General features: G+C 52.0%; 5 protein-coding genes across 5 annotated transcripts; 2 read left to right on the top strand and 3 right to left on the bottom strand.

Annotated features, from left to right (window-relative positions):
• Positions 1 to 4,797: 4,797 nt before the first annotated feature.
• NCS54_00159100 (XLF domain-containing protein) lies at positions 4,798 to 6,420 on the bottom strand (the record flags this gene model as incomplete). Its single annotated transcript, XM_053147214.1, has 1 exon — positions 4,798 to 6,420. The coding sequence occupies one exon, from the start codon at positions 6,418 to 6,420 to the stop codon at positions 4,798 to 4,800; it is 1,623 nt and encodes a 540-aa protein (XP_053003189.1).
• A 1,284-nt stretch (positions 6,421 to 7,704) lies between these two features.
• Positions 7,705 to 9,588, top strand: NCS54_00159200 (Deoxyribodipyrimidine photo-lyase; the record flags this gene model as incomplete). The annotated part of the gene is made up of 3 exons (XM_053147215.1): positions 7,705 to 8,936; positions 8,984 to 9,254; positions 9,310 to 9,588. 3 exons carry the CDS (start codon positions 7,705 to 7,707, stop codon positions 9,586 to 9,588), a joined length of 1,782 nt encoding a protein of 593 aa, XP_053003190.1.
• Positions 9,589 to 11,204: 1,616 nt separating this feature from the next.
• On the bottom strand, positions 11,205 to 13,147 carry NCS54_00159300 (Hypothetical protein; the record flags this gene model as incomplete). The annotated part of the gene is made up of 4 exons (XM_053147216.1): positions 11,205 to 11,546; positions 12,072 to 12,673; positions 12,738 to 12,830; positions 12,895 to 13,147. The coding sequence occupies 4 exons, from the start codon at positions 13,145 to 13,147 to the stop codon at positions 11,205 to 11,207; spliced, it is 1,290 nt and encodes a 429-aa protein (XP_053003191.1).
• A 9,778-nt stretch (positions 13,148 to 22,925) lies between these two features.
• On the bottom strand, positions 22,926 to 23,346 carry NCS54_00159400 (40S ribosomal protein S21; the record flags this gene model as incomplete). The annotated part of the gene is made up of 2 exons (XM_053147217.1): positions 23,234 to 23,346; positions 22,926 to 23,157 (listed from the first exon to the last, which is right to left on the bottom strand). The coding sequence occupies exons 1-2, from the start codon at positions 23,263 to 23,265 to the stop codon at positions 22,926 to 22,928; spliced, it is 264 nt and encodes an 87-aa protein (XP_053003192.1). The 5' UTR covers positions 23,266 to 23,346.
• A 308-nt stretch (positions 23,347 to 23,654) lies between these two features.
• NCS54_00159500 (Structure-specific endonuclease subunit SLX4) lies at positions 23,655 to 26,327 on the top strand (the record flags this gene model as incomplete). Its single annotated transcript, XM_053147218.1, has 1 exon — positions 23,655 to 26,327. One exon carries the CDS (start codon positions 23,655 to 23,657, stop codon positions 26,325 to 26,327), a length of 2,673 nt encoding a protein of 890 aa, XP_053003193.1.
• Positions 26,328 to 26,982: the final 655 nt, after the last annotated feature.

Consider the following 26,982-nt stretch of genomic DNA (forward strand, 5'->3'; position numbering starts at 1 on the left):
TCACGACATTGCAGCCACACGTACGTCCGTCCGAGAGGTAGGTAGGTGTGCTCTCGCAACGTGGGCTGGCTGAAATGCCGCTTGGCGTTTGCTGAGACAAGAAAGGCTCCGTGGGCTTCCTCGTCAAGCTTCTGTCCCACAAGGCTCCGGCTTCTTCAACTTTCTTTTTCTTCAGCCTCGTTGCATTCGGCCATGCCTGAAATTCTCGTTGTCTTCTCTCTCGTTCGGCTGTCGCAAACGGACGAGCAATACAAGTCACACACTCATCCCCAGACCATTCACCATTCTCTATGGCTATGGGTGGTGTGGAGCCTATTCATTGACTGCATCCTGGGTTGTGTTGGTCGCGGGCTCATCTCTCAGGCGCAAGTAGTGGACAGCCAACGGTCCCAGGTACTCGGTCACTGCCGGCCCAATGACATAGGGCAGACGTAACTTGCGAGCACTGGAAAGCATCCATCCATATGGGGGGAGCAACAGGAAAGAAAGGCCTTGATGCGGAGAAAAGAGATGGCAGTGGCAGTGAGTGGCAGGGGTGCCAGAATGGCGAATCGGTGCGCAGCGTACACACCGGGTGTCTCATTGGATGGACCGTGTTGTCTCGCTGTGCTCACATAAAGCATAGCACAACGCAGCATAGCATGGCACAGCAGGTCGGCCGACTCAGTTGCCGCCTTCATAACTGGTCGCCTTTGGGACTTTGACAGATAACTGCCCCCAACGAGGGACGGCCCGGTCATGTTCGTCGCTCTTCGTGGCAGAGACTAGACGGCGACAACCTGTGCGGCCGACAGACGTTGTGGACTTGCGGGCTTTCACACAGCAACAGCTTGCAGCGCTCTGGCTTTGGCGATTCTTACACAGCTCAGCCCCTAATGGCAGGAGGCTCAAAGAGGAGAGGAAAAGCAAAACGCCCCTGCATGCGGGGCGTATCCTGGTGGTGTGTGAGTGACTTTGACGATATGCTGCACCGTTTACAAGGTGGGTGCTGCCACTAGACAATGTGAACAAGGCAAGATGTTCTGCACCAACCGTGGCTGACGGCGAACCCTTGGCGCTACAACCGACGTCCATCGATCCGTCCTTCCTTGGGCGCTCCCTGCAGATCAAGGGGATAGGATGAGAAGCCGAGGAAACGTGCAGCACGAGATGATATTGTCCGTTGCCGTGAGGTGGAGGCTGAGGTCGAGAGCCAGTCGCCCCCAATCGCTACCCCAACATGCTGTCATCGGAACTGTGCTGGACATCCAGACCGAGCAGACTGTAGAAGCCTATTTGCTGCCAGTGGGTACTGTACAGAATCTGTGTGCGTGTGTGTGTGCTCTGGCTGTTTGACGTTTGACTTTTGACGTCTGGCCGTTTCCCTCCTTGCCATCATCCGCCACGGGTCTCCTGTGCTCATCCACCTGGTTCCATCAACGCCTGCAGAACGGCATTGATTGCATCACGCTCTCTCCGTCCCCGGAGCGGGAGCAACGCTGTGTAGCCAAACGCCGCGTTGGCTCCTGCTGGGTCCTGGATCTTGCTTCCCCTTCTCCTCCCGGGCACCAGGCTCGAGGATCAAGCATCAGGCCATCGAGTTCGCATTGCTTGATCCACAGCACAGCACAACACAGCGCCGACTGAGTGTGTCTGCGCATATGCGATCGGGAAGCGGGTCGACAAAGAAAATGACCAGACAGACCTCACCCCTGTCCAGAGCAGAAAGGTAGAGGCAGCCCCAGCGTCGCAGATGTAACCTTGGGGGGCAGCCATGAGCCCCCGATCTCCTGGATCTTGATATCAACCTCGATCTTGATCCAAACGCGAGGGGGATGCAGAGTCATCCAGACCCCGTCTGGCCCATGCCTCCACCAACGGGCTTGGAGTCTCGTGGCCAGGGACAGGGTGTTGATCGCCTTCGTCTGGGGTCCCCCATTGGGCCCGTCAGCCTCAGCAGCCCAAGCATCACCAACAACCTACATGGCAGCCGCTCGAGCCCAGAGCAGCTCGACCTGCACGGCTTCCAATTCGGACGACTCGTGCCCCGCCTTCGGTGTGTTCTCACCTCCCTGGTCGTTTAGAGCTGCGATGTGCGAACGATGTGCCGTGGATTGCACCGTCTCTCGACCACCTACGGCAGCAGTGAAAATGACGACTTGCGGCGGACGAACGAGACCCGCAGGAGTTCCCAAGGTCGCATCAAACACTTTAGCTTGCTGTCCTGGCGTAACCGGGGAACCTGGTCTAAAAGAGACAAGTAAACGTGCAGCACGGCCCACACCGTCATCTCAACCAGCTTAGCCAGCCCTCTGAGAACCCGCTATCCCTGCCCTATGCCCCAATCCGGAGACTATCGTCCAGTCTTGTTGAGGGAGGGCGAGCATGGGAGGCCGGCTTCCATCATCCGTAGCCCGGTACTTGGTGCGATCCAACAGGCATCGGCAGCCACCCAATCCACTATCGAGATATATCGCGATCTAAACAGATTTGACTAGATCGCGACGGCAACCGGGTTTCTGGAAATGCTGATGGAGATCAGCCAACCTGCACCATATCTCATTTGACCACATGTACCCTCTATTGGCTGAGGGGAGATGCGCCACCTTCTCAAACAGATGCTCAGGGTGGATAAGTGATCCGCAACCATGCCGCATCAAGTCGACTGTCACGATAGTGTCGTTTCCGCATCCAGCACCGTTGTCGATTCCCTTGAATCCGTTGTTGGCTCAAGGTAGCATGAATGCTAAGCCCCGGTATTTTAAGCGCCGCTGCACTTGGAGCAGGTCGAAATGAGACGGCCATCTCCATATCACGACCGTCAACCGTGTTCCCAATAGCCAGCAGCATTGGCAGCCTGCCATGGTCCCGGTCCCGGTCCCTCAGATTCACCACCCAAAGCTGCAGTCGAGTTTGCATGGCGACGATCTGACGTTTACTGCAACCCTCGCCCTGGTGTAATTTCCATCTTGAGCGAAACCAGCATAAGAAGAGCATCTTCTCTTCCCGTTCTCCCCTTTCTCGGCAGCCACCTTCATCGCGAAAGCGTTTGATCCGTAGCTTGTTGGAAGGGTGTACACACCTTTTACCCTTGTAATAAAGAGACCCTTGCTGCAGGAGATTTCGCAATGGCACACACTGGCATTCCTGTGTACCCACGTTTGTTCCCGCATTAGGCACTCCTCGACGCGTTCCTTGGCAGCCGCGCTAGTCATCCGGCGTTAGATGAGTCCGTCTTTGAGTACAGCAGGCCCAGGGTACCTGCGGTGACCTCCCTCTCTCGCCTGTTGTATCGCCATGTATAGCGACCAGCTAGCAGGAGCCTTGAAGTCAAGTGCCAGTTCATCCCCCAGAAGCAGAGCATGCAAGGTGGCACCCTTTGGCTGCAACACGGCGTTCTCCCGAGAGCGAATCAGCGTCGGGGCATGACCGAGTCGGGCAGTCCTCCAGAACGCAGTGCGTCGGGGGAGTGAGAGGAGTATCTTCGGCAACGCTGCCATCAAGACGCCATCAAAACGCCCCGTAGCCCTAATCGTACGATGTTGCCAACCTGGGCGTCGTGGACGGTATCATGCGACCAACTGCAGGCCTATCTCTCAATTTCATGCTTGCTCCGTTTGAAGATGATTCGCTCTGTGATGTGTCCAACTGTAGCTTGCCTGCTCTCAAGAGCCTGCCCGTGGTGGACAAAAAAGCCCTCCATAGCAGGGTTTCTCCTTGCTCTGGGGAAATCCGCCACAACTGATTCGTCGTCTCTTGCAGCATGCCAAAGTGTGACAGCTCTCATTGAGGGAAGATCCAGCTTGCTAGGCGCCGCGGCCGATAGACACCATGGTAGGTACTCTGGATCATCTGGCGCATTTAGTCTTGCTCCGAACATCTTCGGCATGAGAAGGTGATGCAACACTATTCAATGAAAAGGTTGTCTGATCGAGAGTGATGAGACACCTATCAAGACTGATAAGTGTTTGGAAGAGGATACATGAATAATCAACTAATGAAGGTGTATGAGCGAACCCAATCATAGATGGTGAGGAGGAGCGCGGCGCACTTGTGCCTGCTCCAGCACATGGGCCCAGTTGAAGATACGACTCATGATAACGTGTGCTTGATAGTGAAGACCATCTCATAATCCAGTCGCGGTAATTGCGGGTGTGCCTGGTGAACCGAACCCCGGTACACACGCCACGAGTCCGACCGAGGCCATTGCCAGCGAGAACGCGGGAGGAGATATACAGATGACACGCATGAAAGTGCCAGGCCGACATGGTGTCACAAATCTGGTCTTGCTCGGCGCGCACAGCTGCAGGCAATAACCTTGAGTGCAGAATGAGAGCCTCTCGTCGGATAGCTGCAGCGGAGTTTCATCTTTTGCGTGTCTGACCCGGAAAAGCTGCCCGACACAGAGATCTCCAGCGGACCAAGATCCGCTTCTTCAAAGCCAAGGCGACAGAAGACGCAGAGACCAGACAAGAACGATAGGTGTAGATTAAAGTTGATATCTCGGGTTGGGCGGAAACGAAGCTCGACCACAACGAAGACTGAGGTTGGCCTAGGCATGGATCCAGAGGCCTCACCTTCGACAATGTTGATGAGGTGAATAGATGACCTTATTCCAGTGGCCCGGAGAACTGTCGCACTGTCGCACTGTCGCACTGGAATTGACCAACGCCGAACCAAGCAGCCAGGAGGCTCAAGATGTGTCTCAGAGACGCTCAGCCGCTCCTATGCTTTGCTGCCTTACGATGCGACGATACTCCTGGTGTAGGGTTAGAGGGGACACAGGTACTGATGCGACAATATCAAAGAGTGATGACATTAGAATTTCCGCTTCTTCTTGGCCGGACCAGCTGCCGCCTTCTTCGCCAGCTCCCTCTTGAGTTCCTCTCGTCTGCGGTCAGCCCTCTCTTGTGAAGTCTCTCTTGGTTTTGGTGTATCCTCTTTCGTTGATCGGGCCCGGCCTCTGCCCTCATCTGCAGCCGATGATGGCTCCTTCGCATCCCCCTTCTTCTTTCCAATCACACCAAACCTCTTAGGGGAATTCTGGGTGACCGGCCTGGCAATTTCAGTCACTTCAGGTTCTGTGGGCGGTGATGTCTCTTTCACGGGCTGCTTAGACTTGGCTCCTCCGATGCGCCCAAGGCCACTCTTCTTTGCAACAGGTTTAGGTGGAGGCGAGGGAGAAGGTGCTGGGGGTGGATCATCGTCTGGAAGCGAGGCTGTTGCACCGTCGTCTTCTGCCTCCGATGCTGTCTCGGAATCATCGACATTTGGGCTTGATGCTTTCTTCGCTGGCGGAGGTATTTTGGGACTGGGGGATCGGGGCGGAGTTGACTGCTTCTTTCGGCCGAGTGCCCCTAGCCGTCGAGTCGGCCTGGCCTCCTTCCGTGTCTCGGTAGGAACGGGGACGTCTTTGGCCGAAGCGGGGGACTCGGGATCACCCTCGGTGGATGTGTCGTCAGGGACAGGCTTGCCCCTGGATGCCACGGACTTCCTCGCAGCAGCAAGATGTGGTGGTGTTGACTGGACTTGAAAATCGTCGTCGCCATCATCACCAGCCTCTGGCTCCTTGGGCAGAGGTATCTTATCCTTTGCAGGGACGGCCTTTGCCTGTGATGGACGCGTAGCGGAGGAGGCGCCACTGAACTGATGCCACCAGTCATCTAACAGAGGTGATTCGGCAACCTCGATTGTAGGCTCAAACTGCAACCCTCCTCCCCCAAGGACATCTTCTATCAACGACTCTGCGTTGCTTGGGCGATCGTCCGTGTATGCAAGGTCAGACTTCCAGCGGCGACGGTCAAATGGGGCTAGGCCTGGAATTTTGTCTGCGGCAGCAGCTCTGGAGATTCGCTTCTTTCCAGAAAGCGCGTTGAATACATGCTCTAGGCCGGTGCCTACAGCCTCCAGCTTGTCCAGAAGTTTCGTAATGACCACGTCTTTATGACCCAGCGTCCGAATTAACGATTCGACCTCGAGATTTCTGGTGAAATGGGCTTGGATCAGGGGAAGCACAAGATCTGTAGCGATGGCAGACGACGGTAACTTCTTCAGGTGCATTGGCCATTTGAGTGGCTGTAGTCCAGGAAGTTCACAGGTGATCTGCAATGTGAGACCACCATCGCCAGCGTCAGATTTGGACGCTGGTTCAAGGCGGAGATGAGTCTGATCATGGCCTGGCTGTGCCGAGTCGAGTGCAGTATTGAGGCTGTCTAGGAACTTGGCCATGTTGTCCGGGGTGTCACTGGGGTCAATAGTGGTGTTCTCGCTCCAGCCTCTGATGCAGATGGACTTCCTGTCAAGGCTTTCGGTCCAGATGTTGGCCATGTCGGTGATGTGAACCGTGTACGCCGATGTGGCGATATCCAGTGAAACCAGGAGGGGAGGTAAATCGGAGGCCGAGGGGAGCGGCAACGGCCGCCAAGACTTGGTTGGGGACATATCCGCGCCTCAGGGGTGGGAAGGAGCCCCGGTCACCAGAAGAGTAGTTCGCAGAGAGTCGACGACTCGGGCAGCAACGTTGCCTTCCGGGGAGATGATGAAACACGGGGAAAGGAAAGGTGAGTGAGATGAATCCGGTTCGTGTCTGAGTAGTAGGTCGTATAGCGCCGAACGGTTCCTCGGGGAGGAAGGTGCAATGGGTGTGAATTTTGTCGAGGTGAAGCCTGGGGAACGAGACACAACAGAAGATGGTTGATCACCTGAGGCTCGATGCTTAACTGGCCCAAACGGACTCGGAGAATATCCAAGTCAAGAATGGATACCGACTGGGGTAGCAGCTTCGTTTCAGACAGCTCGATTTGCGAGAACAGTGACACAAAAGGAGTTCTCTGGGGAATAATAAGTGGTGCAAGCCATGTGGAGCGCGGATGTGAGGTCGAGGAAGGTCCCCTCGGGGGTGTTGATAACAGCAGCTCAACCTAACTCGGGAGAGCAAATCTGCCAACGGATTCTTGCCAAGGGGGAATCGATCACTGTGTGGAAGCGCCGGTAAATGAACTTGTGGAAGGCTTCACTGCATATATCGAGGCAAGGAATCGGATTATTCTCGAAGCGAGAGAGAACAACTTGAGGATGTGAGATGACGCCTGAGGTTGACGCGTGACGCGTGAGGTCCCTGTTAGGCGCCAGATGCCTGGAAGGGTCTAGCCAATCACAAAGCTTGAAGCTTGTCAAGGCGAATGAACCACAGACATCCAGTAGTTACAACGAGCGACAGAAGTAAATAATACACCTCGAAACGCCTGAAATGTGTTAATTCAATCTAGGTTGATAATGGAGAGAATTTTCCATGAACTGGAACATGAACGGGAGGTCGGGTCTGTAATTACCAAATTCCTGAACCCTCAGGTCTCAAGCCACTAAAAACGCCCGCGGGACGGCCTGCGATCTCGACGCCCACTGGCCCCGGGGAGATCTCAGATCTCTGGCGCAAGCTTGATCGCCAGGAACTCATGACGTCCTTGACATCGGAGCTCCTATTAGAAGCCAGCGCAAGCCATGCCATCGCCATGGCAGCCAAAAAAGAAATAGGGATTCGTGCAGATGAATTTCATTTCTATTTCCTGCATTAAACAAAGGACGATTTGATCTAGAACAAACATTCAGATGCTCCTTTTCAGGGCGTGTACACGAGTGATCCCATCCAGACTCTCACCATCCTCTTTCCGCTCGACTTTTCTACCATTACCAAGAAGACCTTTCATTTCCTTGGCTTTCACAACAATGTCCCCGAAGCAATCCAAGCGCAAAGCTTCGGCGGCGCAAAACGGAACTTCTGCAAAAAAGGCAAAGACTGCCAACGCCAACGGCTCCAGCTCTGATGGCCTGCGCCTGCCTCATTACAAGGCCCAGGAGGCCGAAGAGAACAACATCGTGATTCGAAAGTTTTATCCCCCTGAGATGAGCAATGCGCGAGCCCGCGCCTACAACAACAATGAGATTCCGCGACCGATCGAGACACTTATCGGCGCCCTCGAGGACACAGCGAATGAGCGACACCGAGTCGATGTCAAGGATGCCGTTGTTCACTGGTTCAAGATGGACTTGCGCATTTCAGACAACAAGGCGCTGGCACTTGCTAGCGACAAGGCAAAGCAGGCTGGGGTTCCTCTGATTGCCATGTTTATCGTCAGTCCCCAGGATTACGAGGCGCATTTGAGGGCGCCTGTCCGAGTTGATTTCATGCTGCGAACCCTTGCCGTACTCAAAGAAGATCTAGCCAAGCTTGACATTCCTCTCTACGTGGAGACAGTCGAAAAACGAAGAAGTATTCCAGACCGTATCCTCGAGCTTATGGACGAATGGGGCGCAAGTCATATGTACGCCAACATGGAGTATGAGGTCGATGAGCTTCGACGTGAAGCTGCCATGGTCCGGGATTTTGCAGAAAACGGCAAGGCTTTCGAAGTTGTCCACGACACTTGTGTCGTTCCTCCGGGACAGTTACAAACTGGTGCCGGGAAGCAGTACGCCGTCTACACGCCATGGTATCGCGCATGGGTTGCCCATATCCACGAGGACCCCGACCTCCTTGAGCTATACGATCCGCCAGAGAAGAACCCGGCCAGCGCTCGCAAAAAATTCAAGAAGCTCTTTGATGCTCAGATCCCAGATGCTCCCAAGAACAAGCAGCTGGACAACCAGGAAAAGAAGCGATTGCGCTCGCTTTGGCCATGTGGAGAGCATGAGGCGAAGAAGCGTCTGGGCAAGTTTTGCGAGGAGATGATTGGAAACTATCACAAGAAGCGAAACATTCCCTCGGATTTGGGAACATCATGTTTGTCGGTTCACCTGGCCTCTGGAACAATCAGTGCCAGGACATGTGTGCGGACTGCTCGCGACAGGAACAAGACTAAGAAGCTCAACGGCGGCAGTGAGGGCATTCAGACTTGGATCAGTGAAGTTGCATGGCGAGACTTTTATAAGCATGTTCTTGTGAACTGGCCATACGTTTGGTGAGTGATTCTGTCTCCCGGGTTACTACCCATCTAACCACGACCAGCATGAACAAACCTTTCAAGCCCGAGTACTCCAACATTTCTTGGTCCTACGACGAAGAACACTTTGCTGCTTGGTGCGAAGGCCGAACAGGCTTCCCGATTGTCGACGCAGCGATGCGCCAGATGAAGCACCTAGGCTACATGCACAACCGATGTCGCATGATTGTCGCCTGTTTCCTTGCCAAGGATCTCTTGATCGATTGGCGGAAAGGAGAACGCTTCTTTATGGAAAGCTTGATTGACGGCGACTTTGCGAGCAACAACGGTGGCTGGGTATGTGGGCCTAAACTTGGCTCTAGGATAAGATACTGACTTGCTTTCAAAACAGGGGTTCTCGGCGAGCGTTGGAGTAGATCCTCAGCCATACTTTAGGATCTTCAACCCTCTGCTCCAGAGCGAAAAGTTTGACCCCGATGGTGACTACATCCGCAAATGGGTACCCGAGCTCAGGGACTGCAACAAAAAGGAGGTTCACGACCCCTACAACCGAGGCGCTGGTCCTAAGGCGAAGAAGAATGGATATCCAAAGGCGATTGTTGAGCACAAGGGTTGTCGAGAGAGGGCTTTGGAGGCATACAAGGAGGGTATACACGTTGGCGACATGTAGTGTTTTTATTCTCAAGTGTAGCTGAATAGGTATTCAATATTCGCCTCAAGTTAACTCTGATTAGTGAGCCAAATCACCGTCGAGATGGCCTCTTCTTTCTTTGTCTCATCTTCCTATGGCTATTCCCCTGTCCTGTTTTCTTATAGTCGCTGTTGTTTATGGCTATAGATTCGGCTACCTGCGCGTAGCTTGTCCATTTCATCTGGTCTGTGATTCTGATAGGGGCATGGCACTGGATGAACAACCATAAAACTATTAAAACGAAGAAAGACTTTATCCCGTCCCGGGCAGAGCAAAGCATGACCCTTTTTGCTGTGAAATAGAGCCCAGCATTGGTGTATGGGCTGCGATCTTGTTCCTCGTTTGTCCTCTGCCCATCAATGACCCCTTAATGGGGAACATGCTCAAATCTTCACTTCTTCCCATCATGGTAGGCCTTCGCTGCCAAACCCCTGCTCAAGCAGCCCCCCCTTGTTTTCATTCCAACTCCCTTTATTCCTGAATATGGTCAAGACGCGTCGTCATGAGCGTCCAGCAGCCTCTGGATGTCGGTTGACAACTGCTTCTGCTGCGCCAGAGATCGAGCCAACTGCTGTGCCTCCTCGACAGGGCGAGGCCTGGAGCGCGCTTCAGAAACCCATCGCTGAAGACAAACATGTTGGGGTAGTTTTCGACGATGTCAACAAGATACCACGCCATTCCCAACCAAGGTCTCCCTGGGTGGGCGTTAGCCACCGTCAAACGCGTAGCAGGAGAGGGCCCGTGAGCCTGCCTGCGTCGTTGACATTGAGCCCCTCCAAGCTCAGGTAGGTTTCGGCGGCCGTATTTATCTTTTTGGGAGTTCTAGGATAATACAGGCCACCAGTCGCCTTTCGTTTCAACATGGCGTGAAGGAACTGGGAGGGTTGTAGAGAGACTGGCAAGGAAAACACGCGGAACAGGGGATAAAACAAGAGATGTGCCAAAAGTCTCATTTCTGTCTTGAGCAAATCTTTCGTCGAAAGCTACATTTATAGGCCCTGTTTGGCCCCAGTCCAAAACCTCTCGCCTTGGCAAGCACTCTGTCCTTTTCAACCTGATCTGCCTCGCAACCTGCAATAACCATCAAACGCCCAAGTCAATTTCCACTGGTATCTCCCGGAACTCCATGCTTCTTGTATCCTCTTGCCGTTGTTTCTGACCGTGATCGAGTCGTTTCTGGGCACCTAGGGGTCAAGGTATAGCATCCGTATGCGACCCATTTGTCCGAGCATGACTGCTATAGATCCATCTATGGAGTCGTAGGGAACAACAAAACGAGTGAGAATGATTTAAGCTCGATCAGGGAGGAGTCCTGTCCAGTAATCTCCGATTTCGTGGCGAGCTAGTAGGTTGAAAACATCCCATGCACCCTCGACTCGGCGCTTTATTTCGTCAACCATGCTTGACTCCCCCTCCCTGTCAAGTTCGTTGTAGTAGAGGTTGATGAGGTCTAGAATATGCATGTACAATCCATGCTGAGGGTGGTCAGGCCCCACAGAAATGTCGTTGCGGTTATGGGCAGTTTCTCCAAGTCTGCGGTGAGGGTGGTACATGCAGAATTCAACGTCTAGGCTTTTGATTGCATCCTCACGAGTCTAGGGCTTCGTAGATCTATTGTTATTGTCGTCTTTGAACAAGTCGTCGTTATCGCCATTATCGTCGTTGTTATCGCCGTTGTTATCGCCGTTGTTATCGCCGTCGTCGTCGTCGTCGTCGAAGAACAGGCACACGAAATTGCCAGACCCTCCACCACCGGACCCCCCATTGCCGGAAGCATCCACAGCAAGTTCAAACCCCTCGCTGAGATCTATGGCAAGAGAACTTATGGGATTGTCCATAGATGTGTCAATGTCGTCGGCATCGAGGAAGGTGATTTCGGAGTCGACCAGTGGGAAAGCCATGTCTAGCAGCGGCGTGTTGGTTCTGACAGCGCGAGCCTTTTTCGGTCAGTCAGTTTCGACGAAAAAAAGAGTATCAGGCGTGAATTGGGCCAAATGGGAGCATACCGGCAGAGTTGAGCTGAGTTGAGTTGAGTTGAGCTGAGCTGAGTGAAGTTGCTGGAAGATGGGAAGAAGGAAAGGAGCCTCAAGGTTATGATGAGGCTCGGGGGAAAAGAAGAGGAGGAAGTGAGGATGAGAAGGGAAGAAAGAAGATGATGAGCTTGGGGAGGAAGAGGAGTTTATATACTTGCGACGGAGGGTTGGCTGTGATTCACTGACACTTGGTTGCTAGTAAAGATTGACTTTATTCTTAGATGCTTTGCGTTCAGCCAGGGGAGTGGTGGTTGAGATTACGAGCACCTACCTGCGAACTACAAGTACATTGCACTTCGATAGGTTGATCGGATTGCCCAATCGCACTTGTGGCCGTGTTGAGGTGAGAGACTGGTTGGGCGAGAGATTTTGTGGATGAGAGCCATTGGTATACCTGGATATGGCATCCTACAACGCTGACCCAGTCACTATAGGCCCGGATTGGGTTTTGATGAGGTCATGGTAGCCATATCTCTTGCAGAGGAGGCCGTCTTTGCCAGGAAGATGCGTGGTCCAGCCGGGATGCATCTTTCCCGTTGGTATTCCGAGTTTGATGCCAACATGGTAAGCGACTTTACCATAGAGCCAGACAGTTTGAGAAGACATGCTTCTCCACTCCCGGGCCATGAAGTTCTCACGAATGGGAGTGGTGATGCTGGCCATGGTAGCCGAGGAAGTTCTAAGGAGGGTGTAGGCGGGTTGGACTAGTAGGTCTGTCTGCCAATGTTTGGGAAAGGCATACAGCCTGTAGCAGGACTTCTTGCCATTACGGTCGATGGATACAGGCATCAAAGTCAAGCCGATTGTCCAGATTGAACCCTGGCCCATACGGTGATGAACTTCGCTGAGAGTGCACTCTAGAGGAAGAAATGGCCCACCAAGTGCGGAGCCCTCTTGCATGGCAGGGGTCGGGAGTGCGAAGGGCCCCAAATTTCGCTTCCCAGCTGCCTGCAGCACCAAGTACTGGTCTGAAGCCTTCAGGTCGCCGGAGTAGACGTTCGAAATGAAATGGGTGGATGTAAGCACCGAGTCTGAGGAGCTCGTGGAATTTGAGCCAAGTCGGGAAGTATGCAAGAAAGACACCCATTGACAAACCGGGCGCAAAATGGCCTTTGAGATAGGGGCTGTCTGGACGAACGGCTTCTACTCGAAGGTGCTTGCTGCTCTTGGCCCAGAAGTGGACAAGAGCTGCATGAATGAGTTGGGCCCTTGAGGTGAAGGTGGTTGGATTGGGACTCTGAAACTCGCATACCGCTTGCTAGATGGAATCGTCGAGATTTGTCAGTCAAGCTAAAGGCTTGAAAGGTGAAGAAAGAGTGCTGAAAGGCATCGGGGTCATCGTCACTAGATACGCGCGATCGTGTCTCGCAGGACACAACTCGACTAGCACGCGATCTGTCGAATCCGTGATCTCTGAATGCAACGATCGAGTCCAAGGTATGGTCGCCCTTCTCGTTCACGTCCAGGCCATATTGTACAAGTCTGTCCAAGGCATCATGCTCCATCTTGTGCTCTACCGAGCTGTCTATGTTGATCTCAGTGATGACCTTCCAACTTACCCACAGGGATACCTTGAAATCCTTCAGCTGCTTGGGAGAGAACAGTTTATTGAGAGGAACAAAATTAAAAGAAGCCTGCCGATCACCCCAACATGAGCACAGAATATGTGGTGCGAAAGAGCGTGTGACTGTGTCCTTATTCTCCATCCCGCTCTCCCTCAGACACGGGTGGATGTGGGCAACACAGGGGAACCCCTCTGGGGTGAAGCCCACCAAAAGCTGATGGCGTCGTAGTTCCTCTGGCGGAATTGGGAGAGCTCTGGAACATCCACGTTTGAACTGGCTAATGTTGGCTGCCTGACTTGCAAGATCCGAACGCATATTCTTCGTCCGCCACTCCAGCGATGGGAGGGCCAGCGCCGGACAACATCGCTGACGTTTGCATTGGCGCACAATGCCCGTCCTACCAAGAGACCAGGTTGAAATGAACAAAATGGCTATGAAGACGAGAGCTTTTGGACTGGAGCCAATAAGGGGTGATGGACCTAGCTCTCGACTTAAGGTTTGCTCAGGACAGAAATAAGACTTTTGGTCCATGCCTTATCAACTTCCGCATGTTTCCGTTGTTTGTGAGATGTCATTGATCCCATTATGCCCACGGTCAGAAGAAGCACAAGAGCAATGGCAAGTCCATTCTCAAGTCCACATCATCCAGACATCACCAGGAAGGCGGCCTCTATACCCACCAAATGCAAGCAAAACGCTGCCTTCCAGGCCAGTGGTAACGGCTCATGCCCCCTTTGTCCTTCTTCCCCTTCTCCAGCCACCTCTAGCATGCCTAGCCCCGGTGAATCCATTAGAATGCCGAGGAGATCGCCTGTGTTTGAGAAGGCGGCTATGGCAAGTTGCATAATGCATCAGTAGGTACCCTCCTCTAGCCCAGAGGATTAGAACGTGAACTTCTCGAGAGCCTCAAAAGCCCAAAGCCACACCCTGTCTTGGTTGTGCGAGCTGAATGGCCTAACCCTCGTGTCCAATCTCCCTGCCTCTGTTGTCGGTGCGGCGAGTTGCTTTCCTGCCTTGGCAGGGAACTTATGGTCAGTCTGTGTTGTCGCGCCGTTATTACCGACAACTCAGGGCCCCTTATCTAGGTCGTCATTTGTGTCTTAGTGCTACATGGTTTAAGAGAGGCTCTTGGAAAAAGAAACCAGGGGGCGGAGGAATTGGTCCATTTCAACTAGATGAGGGAGCTCGATGCCACGAAGGAGTGAAGGTAAGGCGGCATCATGATGGATACGCCTACGAATAGGGGCACAAGGGGCATCGGTTGAGTTCGTGGTGGTGATGGCAGCGGCAGCAGCAGCGGCACCATATTTCCTGACAGTGTCGTAAGCTGGACAGTGCAAGATCCAGGGGAGACACCCGCACCGACTTACCCTCACATTTTGATCTGACGGGAACCAGTGGGTTCAGTGCTTGACTCGTTCGGAAATGGCTCCAGCATTGGTCCTGGCTCACGACTAGTCTGGACACTTCTGACCCCATACCACACGTAGAAGACTCGCTATGTAGGTATGGTGGCCCAACATAACCCGGGACATCGTAGCCTTCGTGGCTGGCTGCCTCCGCCCTAGGGGCTGCCGACTGTTATGGAACCCATCAAAAAGACTGAAAGGATATGTAATCACCATTCAAGGAACGCTTGCCGACTGGAGGCTGACGACTTGGATTCTTCTGACACGAACGCCGATCAAGGGCCAGTGTACAGCATCACGGGTGATGCAGGGAAGTCAGACTACCAACTCTCGAGGAGTCTCACCGCCTCAGAGGCATCGGTTGATTTGCATGGTAGGGCCTAAGGTTGTCGTCATGTCTTTCTCTCAAACGGACTAGTTAGACAGCTGGTGGTTAGCTATAAGCTCATGGAGCGATGCTCCAGCTGTGATGATGAAGTTATCGCCACTTCGTCAGCCATGTTGCCATCACGAAACCAGCCAGAGCATATGAGCATGTTTAATAAGGAAAGAGGCTTTGAGAACTTAGGAGACGCCACCGAAGAGACCCCGCTTGCGCTTGCCGCGAATACATTGACCGTGTTAATTGGGGCATTGTCACTGTTGGGTTTGCTATCAGTCACATCTTCCGTGCTTCCATACGCCTAATCAATACTCCTGCAGCGCGATCATCTTTCGTCCTGAACTACTCTTAGTTTAATTCCAAGCAGTGGCTATTTATCTCTACATGGTCGTCAACAAAACATTGCAGCGGGAGAAGCGGGCTGATTACTTCCCCAGGCCTCTTGTTGTCAACAAGGGACGGTATTTAGCTTGCCTCCTTTGACAAAAAGCCCCCATGACTTACCTATATTTCATATATAGAGACCGCTTTGATCGGGCATGTCTCCCGTGTTAAACGTGGTTAGATCCCGTAATTCTCGACGAAGGATTCAAGTATCTTCATCAAAGCGGATCTATACTTAAGAGAACAACATGTTCTAACATATATCTATATTTATATCTAGACGTGAGATCATATATGTATAGTAAAGTCCTTAGTGTGTATCTATATAAATAGCTTATAAACCTCTTACTAAGTCTTTAGATATTATAAAACTACTTTTCTAAGTTTTATAAAACTTAGTATAATTCTCTACTATATTAAGGATATTATTATATAAAAATTTTAGGAAGCAATAATAAAGATTTATAAAGTATAGGCACTTAGTTATCCTAAGTGGTATGCGAAGTAGTTGAGTGAGCTGTGGGCACTACTAGTCGTGGACCATGACGAAGGTCGCACCTGCCGAGATTGGAACTGTCATCCTAGAACGACCTCGACAGGGAGGCCCAAGAAAAACAACTTCAAGACCTTTCATCATCACACATATAATCGACATTGTGACTACCTTAAGGTAGTTTTGTCCATCAACTACTGTCCCCTTGATCTCCTGGAGCTGATCAAGATGGAGAAGTACTTCGGCCTCCACAGATCAGAACCGGAACTCGACCAATTTCTCAAAACCGTCTGCAACCGTTCCCCTCCTGAGTGCCAATGGATTTGGCTGCTTCTTGCCCTTTTCAGAGAGTCCTGCGGCAAAAGTCTTATTCTGCTTCTGTTGCTCCACTTCGAGAAGCGTACTTGGTGAACAACGCGAAAAGCCCGGCCTTTACAGGAGAGTTTTTGGCGGGCTTGCAAAATGTAAGTGAAACGACTGAGTTCCGCGATCTATCTAATGTAGATCACAGGTTTCAACTCTCAGGGCATAGCCGTACTCGGCCTTGATATCCGGAAACAGTGCCGCCGAAACCACCGAAGCACGCGATGCCCACAAATTGCAGGCGGCCAGGAGCAATCTATTCTTGCTCTTGCTACGATGGTGGAGCCGTTGATTGCAACAAATGTGTTCCGTATGAAAGTCCGAAGCACCTTGACATTCGGCACGTCAGTGGGGGGTCAGACAAGGCGCGTCGACCTCGTCCAAGATTGACACGGTTTTACTAGGGCATATATACCGAGTCCCATGGCACCCAGCATGCCTGGCAAACCTGACTCCCCAGGTGATCCCATTTCTACTGGGAAATGTTGCCCAACTCATCTACCGTGGTCGTCGACAGGGATTTGGCATACAATGCGGATTCAGATTCCATCTCGACCATATTGTCGGTTATTGCCAATCGTAAAAATGTGTTCTGTTCGATATGCATTTGCCGATGCACTTGTCTTTGAAGATACGTCTTCGATACTCACTCCTTGGAGAAATTTGACTTCAAAGACGCCGGTTCATACGGCTCTGTTTCAGATCGAGGTTTCTCAGATCACCGGAGTCTATCGCTCACAGGTTGTAACGAACTTGCTAAGAGGCGTACCATCGTCTCCGTCCACTCCAACAATACGCCTCTTAGCAAGTTCATCTACAACCCGTGAGCTTGGCCCTTTGACAGATGCTCCTCCCAGCCCAGTGGATATTGCCACACACCTGAGCGAGGCGATGTCAAAGATCCCATCTGACCTTGCCTTGCCTATCTTCCGTTCTCATCACCTCCAAAAGATCGACGTCGTTGTGGATTCTCTGGTCAATCTGGTCTCATAGAACCTCCGAGACTGGCTCCAGCAGCAAATGGCAACTGCGGCTGAACTCTTCGAGGCATTCTGGCCACAGCCGAAGACAAAGTACACTCCAGAGCAACGACAGAAGCGCAAAGCTAGACGCCGACAAGTGGAGAGGTCTCCACGCTGGCAGGAAAGGCGCAACGCTGAAGAACGTGCGCAGCTCAAGAGCATTTCCCTGGAGGAACGAGCGAGGCACAACGCTAAGCAGCGTGAAGTGGAGCGGCAATGGCTCAGCAAGATGTCTCCAGAACGGCGACACATGTTAATGTCATGAAGCGAAACGGAAAGATTAAACGACTGGGAAAGATGCCCCCTGAAGAGCGAGAGAGGTACAACGCGAAACAGAGGGAATACATGCGACAGGAACGCCAAAACAGGAACGCCAAGACATGACTCTGGAGGAGCGAAAGGGGTACAATGCCAAGCAGCAAGAACAAAGACGAAATCGGCTCAAGAATCTATCCCCGGAAGAGTATGAGAAGCCCACAGCAAGATGAAGGTCATTCGGTGAACGGCGCGGAATGCCAAGGAGGGATACTGACTGCAGAACCAGTCACCAGAGGAGCGGTAGAAGCGCAATACAAAGAAACGAGAGAGGCTCCAAAACTTGCTATCAGAGACGGAGAAGCGCAGGGGGAGACAGAAAAAACAGACGTTGGAACGAGGAAAGAAAATGTGACCAGTGGAGAAAGAGAGATGCTAGCCAAGAGCACTAGAGAAGAAACGAGAGCAACACAACAAGAGAGAAGCGGAAGGAGTTCAATTCAAAGAGCCGTGAAAAAAGGGGGAGGGAAATAAGTGAGAAATGAAATGCATCTCATGGGGGGCTTTTCTGGGAGTTGGTAGTCGAGATGAGAGGCAGAATGATGATAGATAGCCAAGAGTTCAACCAAAATCTCAAGGCCACAGAGAAGAGAAAGATAATGGAGAAGCAGCGAAAGAAGCAGAGTGCAAAAGAGCGAGAGCAGCTTCACAAGCAGGCAGCAGAGGAACGGTAGAAGCACAATGCAAAGAGACTAGAGCAGAAACCAGAACGACATAGCAAGCTATCTAGAGGAACAGAAGGAGGTGAACGCTGGATGATGGGGAAGGAAGGGAGGGAAGTTCACTTGTCTTTAGCGAATGCCAGCTATAATCTCAAGTACTACTCTTCTAGTTCAACGTAAAGCATCAAAAACAAACCAAGATGATCTCTGATCTATCGTCAGTGAATCACAGCCAGTCCTCCCCTTATGGGTATATAATCCCCTCTCCCCTCCTGAACTGATCCTTCTTCCTTCTTCCCTTTTCATCTCCACTTCTCTTACTTCTGTTCTCTCTTCCTAGCCCGCATGTGCCCGCCTTCAACCCGCTCCAGCCCGCCGTCTCTCGCTCCTTGCTCTTTCTTTGGTGGCAGCTCACCTCAACTCAATTCAACTGGTATGCTCCCATTTTGGGCCCAGCCGCCTCCCTGGCATTTAAACTGACCGATGTGAGGCTTTTGATTTCTAGATCCTACGATGGAGGAGCGCCCTTCTATCACCGAGATTCTCACTTCAGTCCAATCCCTGCTTGGTGAGTCCATTGACCTCATTGAGGTTGATGGCTCGAAAGTTCGGGTCCATTGCAGGCCTTCTGGATCCTCCCACACAGAGGAGTCGCTTTCGACCATATCCAACCTCGAATCGGAGAACAAGGCCTTGAAGGAGAGCCTCACACAGTTGCAAGCAGTCAAAGATGGTCAGGAAACCAAGGTCCAGCAACTTGAGCTTCGCTGCAACACAATCGTCGCCGAAAACGAGCAGCTTCGGGATCACACCAAAGCTCTGGAACAGCAGGATCAGGACCTGCCCACGGCCAAGGACTCACTCACAAAGCTGGAGGATGCTGCCGGGACCAACCTCGAGGCCCTCTATTACAAGCAGCAGCTGGAATTAGCCTACCAGCAGAGCGAAGACCAGCAAGAGCTGGCGATCAAACTTGCGGCAGCTCAAGAGGAAAACGTCGGTCTCCAAAATGAGATTCATCGCCTCGAATGCATGGAGGAGGACGATCCCAACATCGAGCCAATCAAGTCCACCCACGCCGCAATGAAGTGAAAGGCGCTGGAGGGTTTGTATCACGATGGGACTCGGGCTGCAAAGAAGATGAGGGTAGCAAAGGATACACGCCTGGACATGAAGGGTTTCAACGCTGATGAGGCATGTGAGCTCATTGGCAACGTCAACCACGAAGTTCTCCGCGCTGCCTCAATGGGCGGTCTCCTCAATCTTGAGCACTTCGGCGTTGGACCTAACAGCGCCATTGGTCTCACCGAATTTGGGACCAAGAAACTTGCAATCTCGGAGCGGTTACGAGAGTAGCTAGGTGGTTTCGGAAGTTGGCGCAAGAACAGCGAGCTGGCCACCAAGGCGAGGAAGATCATTGAAAAGGAAGATTTCAGGCATCATGGACACCAGTTCCTACTCCCATTGGCGAACCTTTTCGATGGCCAGCCAGAGGTTGCGCCAGAAGACCTCTTGCAGTGCATCAACGAGGCGCACAAGCAAACCGCGGGGCTATTCATGGAACTGTTGAATGCCGCAAAGATGCTCAACAATAACTGCATGGAGATACTGACCACGGAGATGAAGGAAACAGTCCGCAAGCCGCTACTTGCGCTGTGTAGCACGCCCGACACCTTTTCCATACTGGATAACAATCTGCTGTCAGGAACGACCTGCCGGGACATGGTCGAGCACATCACCGACATTACCAAAAGCTACAACAAGCTGTTCGATCTCAGAAATGAGATTCTAGAGACTGCCCAGCTCCCGCCTGAGTATGCGCTTTCTTCAGTGGCGGAGAAGACCTTGACTCGGTCTTTGGCAGCGCAAAAGGAGCTGTCTAGCAATGTCGAGAGCGGCTTGGTAGCTGCAGATATCTAGTTCTGGCCATTCAGAGATCGTCTTCAGACCCAAATCGCGATTTGTCATGGTTTAAGAAGGGGGATGCATGATGATTTGGACGAGAAGAACACGAGAGGTTTTGGCTTGAAGCCAAGATGGGCCCAAGAATGGGGAAGCAGGAAATGGCATTAAATGATTGCGCAGAGGTCAAGCTTGGGATCCAGTTAATGGAATATTCGCTAAAGCTTTGCTCGGAACAGAAACGAGGCTTTTGGTTCATATCTTGTTCGGCTCCGCGTGTTTGTGGTATGTGACATGCTGTTGATCCCACCATGCCCAACAGGAGTTCAGGGGTACTTAACCCACTCCTCTCCATACTAGTTGATGCCTCATTCATATTGACACTTACCACGGCAGAAACCATTCAAGTCAACTTGGGTGAATTTAGCCAACTTCAGCGCCCTCCACCTGAAACAGTCCGATGATCTGTATTGCCGCACAATAGCGATGTTCTTGAATCTTCCCAAAGTACGATCTATGCTTGATCCTCAGTAGTCCTCCAGATGGTGGTCAGGGATCTAATATTTGAATGAGCGCAGAACAGCATGAACGACAGGCGCGTAGTCCCCGACAACCCTTTCTTGAACCCAGAGCATGATAGTCTACACCGGGAGGTCCATGTCCCACTGCATGATCACACGAGGATGCCAACGCACGTTGTGGACCTCCCTGAGAGAAATGCTTCCGTCCCACACCTCAATGATCTGTAATCCTTAGCAAGAGTTGCTGGAAATTGCGACTGTAGCTATTATATTGATGCCGTAAACTTTCTGCGCAACATAGTCTCCTGGCTGTTGCTAGGCCACAAACTGGGAGCTCCCGGTGGTTGAGGCCTGGGCAGCCGGTGTCTGTTGCATCTCTTCGACACTCTTTTCGAAGCTGTAGAACCAGATACCCGATGCCAAGCGTGCCAAGATCTGAGTTGATTCAAATTAGCCAATACAGTCTAGCTGAGAATTGGGAAAGCTCACGATCTGTGATGGCCGAGACAAATATATCTGTGGCACAAGAAGAGCAAGTATCGGTGACGGCATTCTGGCAGCACAAGGTCATGAACTGCGATAATGGTGGACAATCTAACCGATATTTGGAGGGCACATCTCATGATCGGCAGTGAAACGTTCAAGCCTCTTCTCGGAGCAAACAGCATGCTGGAGCACTCTGACGAATGCAATCAGTTTGCCAAGATCCTCCCCAAATACCAATACAAGTCGAATCGGGGATGAGACGGAGGGGTCCAGGGCCACAAGCCATTGGTACTTTTGAAACTGCATGCCATTAGCAATGTGGCTCTTTGTTCGATGACCAGGGGGTGTACAAACGTTCGGTTGAGCGCTGTTCAATTGTCTCTGCAGCTGGCTCATTGACATCGCCCATGTCGTAGGAAGACGTAGGCACAGCATGTGTTGCTGAGGAAGACGAGCACACATTCCGCCTTGTAGGGAAAAGACAGGGCTGATTCATCCGAGAACACGGTCGTTGGACATTGTGGTTGTTCTTCTCGGCGATAGTATCGCTGTAGAAATCGCCATCATCGTCATCATCATCCCGGGATGCATTGTCGAGGCTGTAGTTGTCGAAATAATAATCAAAGTCACTAGAGTCTCTGAGATCCAATATCAGGTAACAGGTGCAAAGACCTATCTCCAAGCAAGTAAGTGTCAGTTAATGGAAACGCATCCGAGAAGAGGGACTTACCCTTCATCTTATTAGGTTCTTACTCTTTGAGTACCTTCGCAAATGTGAGAGGCCAGCAAGTCGGTACCTACTGGAGGTCAAGCAAGAGTGAAAGTAAGGCTGGGAAGTGAAAATTAGGGGTTGAGGTGACAAGCAACGGGAAAGGCGATGGAAGGTACGAATGAGTGCGGTACCTGCCAGCCTACCTACCCAGGTACGCATGAGGGGAAAACGAAGAGGACAAAGGCATGAGCTAATACTCCTCGAAAGACGATGAATAAATCGTCAAAGAATGAATAATATAGTAAATAAAGTAGATCATAAGTCTATTATTATTGTTAAGGTGAAGCAAGGTGTCAAAGCGCTGGGCGCCACGAGGATTACAACTGCCAGTGTTATGAAATGTAACAATGGGGCAGGCAAACATCCCTTGAAGTTCTCTGCAATCAAGTGGAAACGACCGTATGGATTGATTACGAGATATCCATATACGACCAAAGGCTTCAGGTTACACAACTAAAACGGCTGTCCCTGAAGTCAGTACAGAGCATAGCATTAAACATTGGGTCACGCAGGCAGGGTAGCGGCTCAGGAAGCCCAAGCCTTGGTAGCTAAGGCCGACATCGATCACATCAACAGAGGGCGAGGGTTTTCACAAGAAACTCAATAACGCATGTTAGACCCGTATCTGTACCATAGCAAGCGACTTGAACGCCACGGCTTTTTCAGAGCCTGTTCAATCTGCGGCACGGAGGCTATCGAGGTAGCCCCAGAATCCCCGGAGTGAGGCGACCCGTGAGGTCTGTCCGAGGAGACTTTGCCAGCCGGGGGGGTTGGGTGCACGATCACCACTTTGTCACATCGTCGAGCATAGAGTCGGGATCTCGTAGTGTTGTCTCAAAATCGAGCCGAACGCCTCGAATTGGATTTGCTAGATGCAGCCAACCCTAGTTTCTTTCACCCATGCCTTCTTTGCCCGAACCATAACCCTGAGGCCAATTCATGTCAGAATCCCATTCCGAGGGAGCCCAGGACCAGATTGCCAAGTACCTTTTCCGAGTTTTCTTGCTTTATCGCTGAGCGCTCCAGACGTTCTTGAGGAGGCCGTCTCGCTGGGCCAATCGGTTGAGGGAGTCGTCGCTCTCGCCCATCGCTCGGACGAAACCGCAAAGGGCGTAGACGTGGTTCTCGCCCTGGACGGCACGGCCGTTCTCGTCGACCTTGGCAATAGAGATCTGGACGGAGCCGTGGTCCTTGGCCTTGATGATGCGGTTGGTGGCGCTGCACTTGCGGGGGACGTAACTGGTGATGCGACATCAGTATGGGATTGTTCGCCGATGCGGCCGTCCGCGGACGGCGTCTTGAGTTGGGCTCTTACAGGTCCACGATCTCGCCACGGTCGTTCTCCATTTTTGCGGTTTGAGGAGGGGGTTGTTCGGGGTGGTTTGGGTGATTGTTTCGGCGTGGGATGAGGTCGTCGCAAACACTTAGTGAAAAAAGCTCCTGTCAATTTTTGGCGTGGTTGCCAAATTTCCCCTCGCCTCGTGGGGCATGAGCCCTTGCTGTGGGTCATGTGATTCAGCACGTGACAGCGCGACCGACTCGCGAGGCTCCCCCTGCCCCTCCAGTCTGCCTTGATGGCGAACCATCGATACAAGGCAAACAAAGACAAGGTGGCATTTTGAGGCGATGATTCTGCCTTTCCCGCCTTCTCGCCTGACCTGAACTTGGGCACCATTTTGCTGCGTACAAAGGGCCTGAGATGCGCTTTGCGCACTCAGATTGCTGCCCTGACCGTCATGGTATCCCCCGACGTCTTTCAATCATCGCCACTTCGAGAAGCACGACGCGAACGAGTCCAAATCGAATCCTCGTCCCCCGCCCTCCCGCCACTCCAAGATCTCCTCTCGCAGAAGCCAAGCCGTCCCCCGATCCGAAGTGGCAGCAAAGCCGTACCCATCCCAGATCATGCTCCATCAAGTTTCATCTCGGCCCGTCATCTTTTGACATCGACGGAAGCAACTCGTGATGCAGTTGCTGCGTCTTCGACCACGGCGAATCGAGCGTCTGCAGAGTCCGGTGGGGCAGGTTTCATTGCAAACGATACCCATGCTTCTGTGTCAGCACAGGATGATGATATTGTAATTGTGCAAATCTCCGGAAAGTCGTCCAGGAAGCCGCGAAAGCCAAGAGCTCCCAAGACAACTACAAAAAAGAAAGAGGAACCAGCACAAAATGCCGCGGATACCGAGCCTCAAAATGGTGGGAAGGGCAAAAAGGCCTCAAAGGCCAACAAGAAGGACGATGAAGGCGTGATAACAAAGCCCAAAGCGACGAAGTCAAGGAAGAAACAGACGGATACTATGAGTAACCACTTTCCACCAGTTGCTGAGCCCGATCTGCCTGCAAAATCAAAAAAGATTGATGTCCATGAACCTCTCCATCTTGAGCAAGCACCTGCCCGAAGGCTAGATTGGACACCGCCAGCTCAAAAAACTGTCATAAACATCGATTCGGATTCGTCCGCATTCAAACAACTTGCCTCTTCGGAAACTGGCCAGCCAATGCCAGCTTTCAAGAATCTCGTTGAGGGCTACGCTTGTCTTGAAGCAGCACCCCAAGCACTAACATCTGCATCAGATGAAGACTCGAGTTTCCTGAAAAAGCGGAAACTCATTGAGCTTGTGAACACGAAGGAGGCCAACCCAGCGGCCGCTATTCCTGAAAAGTCCCCCAAGAAAAAGGCACCAAAGAAGAAAGCTCGAACAATCACGGAGCTTGCTACGGCTGCATACAAAGTGCCTACCCAACCTGATCTTGATCCACCAACTGCCTCCATATTGGATCATTTTCAGGCCGCCGGCAATGCCAACACGTCAGCTACTGAGCAAGCAAAGAAGGCCAAAGGCAAAGCAAACCCACGCAAGAGAGTCTCGAAGGTTTCAAAAAAGAAAGCGGCGCCGCCAAAACCTGTCTTACTGTCTCCAGGTGCAGCTCTCGCCCAGGTCGCAAACCAGGATTTCGTCTTCGGTACCTCCAGCCAACTAGCCAGAGAAGAGTCGCCAACTGTCCTAAGGGACCTTCAGTCCGCTTTGATGCAGTCAAACCAGGTCGATGATATAGATTTCGCTACGCCCATCAACAGCGACGCTATTGATCCACCTGAACAACGAACCAGCCTCTGGGATGCAGCCGCTCGAGACACCGAGGGTGACCTGTTTGATGTCGAGGTGATTAATCTCACAGAAGACTCACCACGCTTACCAGAAGAGACGCATGATGCAAACCCATTTGGGTATTTCAGGGGTGGCAATCGGACCAACGCTCCGGACAGTGTGGCTGAGAATACTGTCTATGATGATCATGTTTCCTTCGCCAACTTATCGGATCTTATGCCTTCACCTACCAGAAATCCCAGACATGAGGATGGCGAAGGATCACCGTTCTTCTCCGACAGTGATCTTTCTGCTAGCATTGAACTGCAGCGGCCCGCCTCTGCGCAGACACAACCCCGTCAAGAAATCCTTGCTCCAGCGGCAAAGCCTCTTAACGGGGAAGCAGATGTTCGCGAACAGCCGCCTCGTCCCAATTTTGAAAGTTACACAGATGTTCAACTTGCTAAAGAAATCAGGACCTTTGGCTTCAAGCCCATCAAAAGAAGAAGTGCCATGATTGCCCTTCTCGACCAATGTTGGCAGAGCAAGACGCGTATGGGTCAGGCAGGTGTCCACACAGGCACAAAGCGAACCTCTTCGGCCCCAAAGACCACAAAGACTGGGAGCCCTGTTTCTGCCGGAATCGATGCTAAGAGGCCCCGAGGCCGACCACGGAAAAACAGTCCAAGTGCTTCGGAACCCCAGGAACCACCCCCTTCTGCTCAACCACCAGAAACTCCCAAGAGACTTCGTGGTCGACCAAGGAAGAACAGTCTCGCTTCATCAGTAGGCACAGCCTCTCCGACGAAAGCAAAAACTGCCCCAGCACCCAAGAAGCTGGCTGCAGCCCCCAAGTCCCCAAGGCGCAGGAAAGGAGCTGCCAATCCTGTGATTGAGATTCCTGACTCCAATTCAGACTTCGGAAGTGATCTCGATTCATCGCCAGACTCTTCCATGGACGAAATGTTCTCGCCGCCTCCACTAGACTTGTCCCTTTCAACTGGTGACGATACCGAGCTCTCCTTCACAGCAACTCAAAATGACCAAGAAGTCGTCTTGTTCGAGTACATCGCCAAAGCTATCCGGTCGGCTCCTCGCACTACTGATCCGATGGAACCATCATGGCATGAGAAAATCCTACTTTACGATCCAATCGTCCTCGAGGACCTCACAGCATGGCTCAATACCGGCGAGCTCAGCCGCGTGGGTTACGACGGAGAGGTCAACCCCAACGACGTGAAGAAATGGTGCGAGTCTCAGAGCATATGCTGTTTATGGCGAGTAAATCTACGTGGCAAAGAACGGAAGAGGTTTTAATCATACATTGGCGAGCGCGGCGTTTGACGGAGTCGTTTCCATCACAGCATTCCTGGACTACATCGGCGTTATCACAAGCATTGGTCTACATTTCGGTTTCGACATATTTGGAGCCTTCTATACTAGCATGACAATCGACATGCTCAATGATACATTTTCATCTTGCAGACAATTGCCTCCACCCATACTCGCAACGACCCATCATCGACGTGGTCAATTCCAATACCTTGTTCAGTCCCCTCTTGGAGCTTGGTGAAACACTCACGGGCTTGATCAGGACTGAAGTTCATTCGTTCCGTTGTTGACATTGATAGGAAATGCTCGAGTAACAACCTAGTCGACAAAAAAGCATCATTCCACCCATATACATTCTGGTTCCTAGGTGCGCCTGCGCGGGTATCACGTCCATTCTCTCATCACCCCAGCCTGTCGAATTTCAGGTCTTCTTGTTCGCGGGTGGGGCAGGTGCTTGTCCACCACCGTCGGCAATGATGATGCCGATTCCGTTGGGCTCTTTCAACCAGTCGTCGATAGCCGGAGGGCTTTTCACGTTAGAGTCTACAGCCACAGGAAACAGTACTGGAACACCTACTTAGAGCCAGTGGTTGGGGGCATGGTTTGAGTGTGAGTCTTCAGTTCTTAGTCTTTGTATGAG

This window comes from Fusarium falciforme, chromosome 1, assembly GCF_026873545.1.
Source record: "Fusarium falciforme chromosome 1, complete sequence".
Taxonomy (NCBI): Eukaryota; Fungi; Ascomycota; class Sordariomycetes; order Hypocreales; family Nectriaceae; genus Fusarium; species Fusarium falciforme.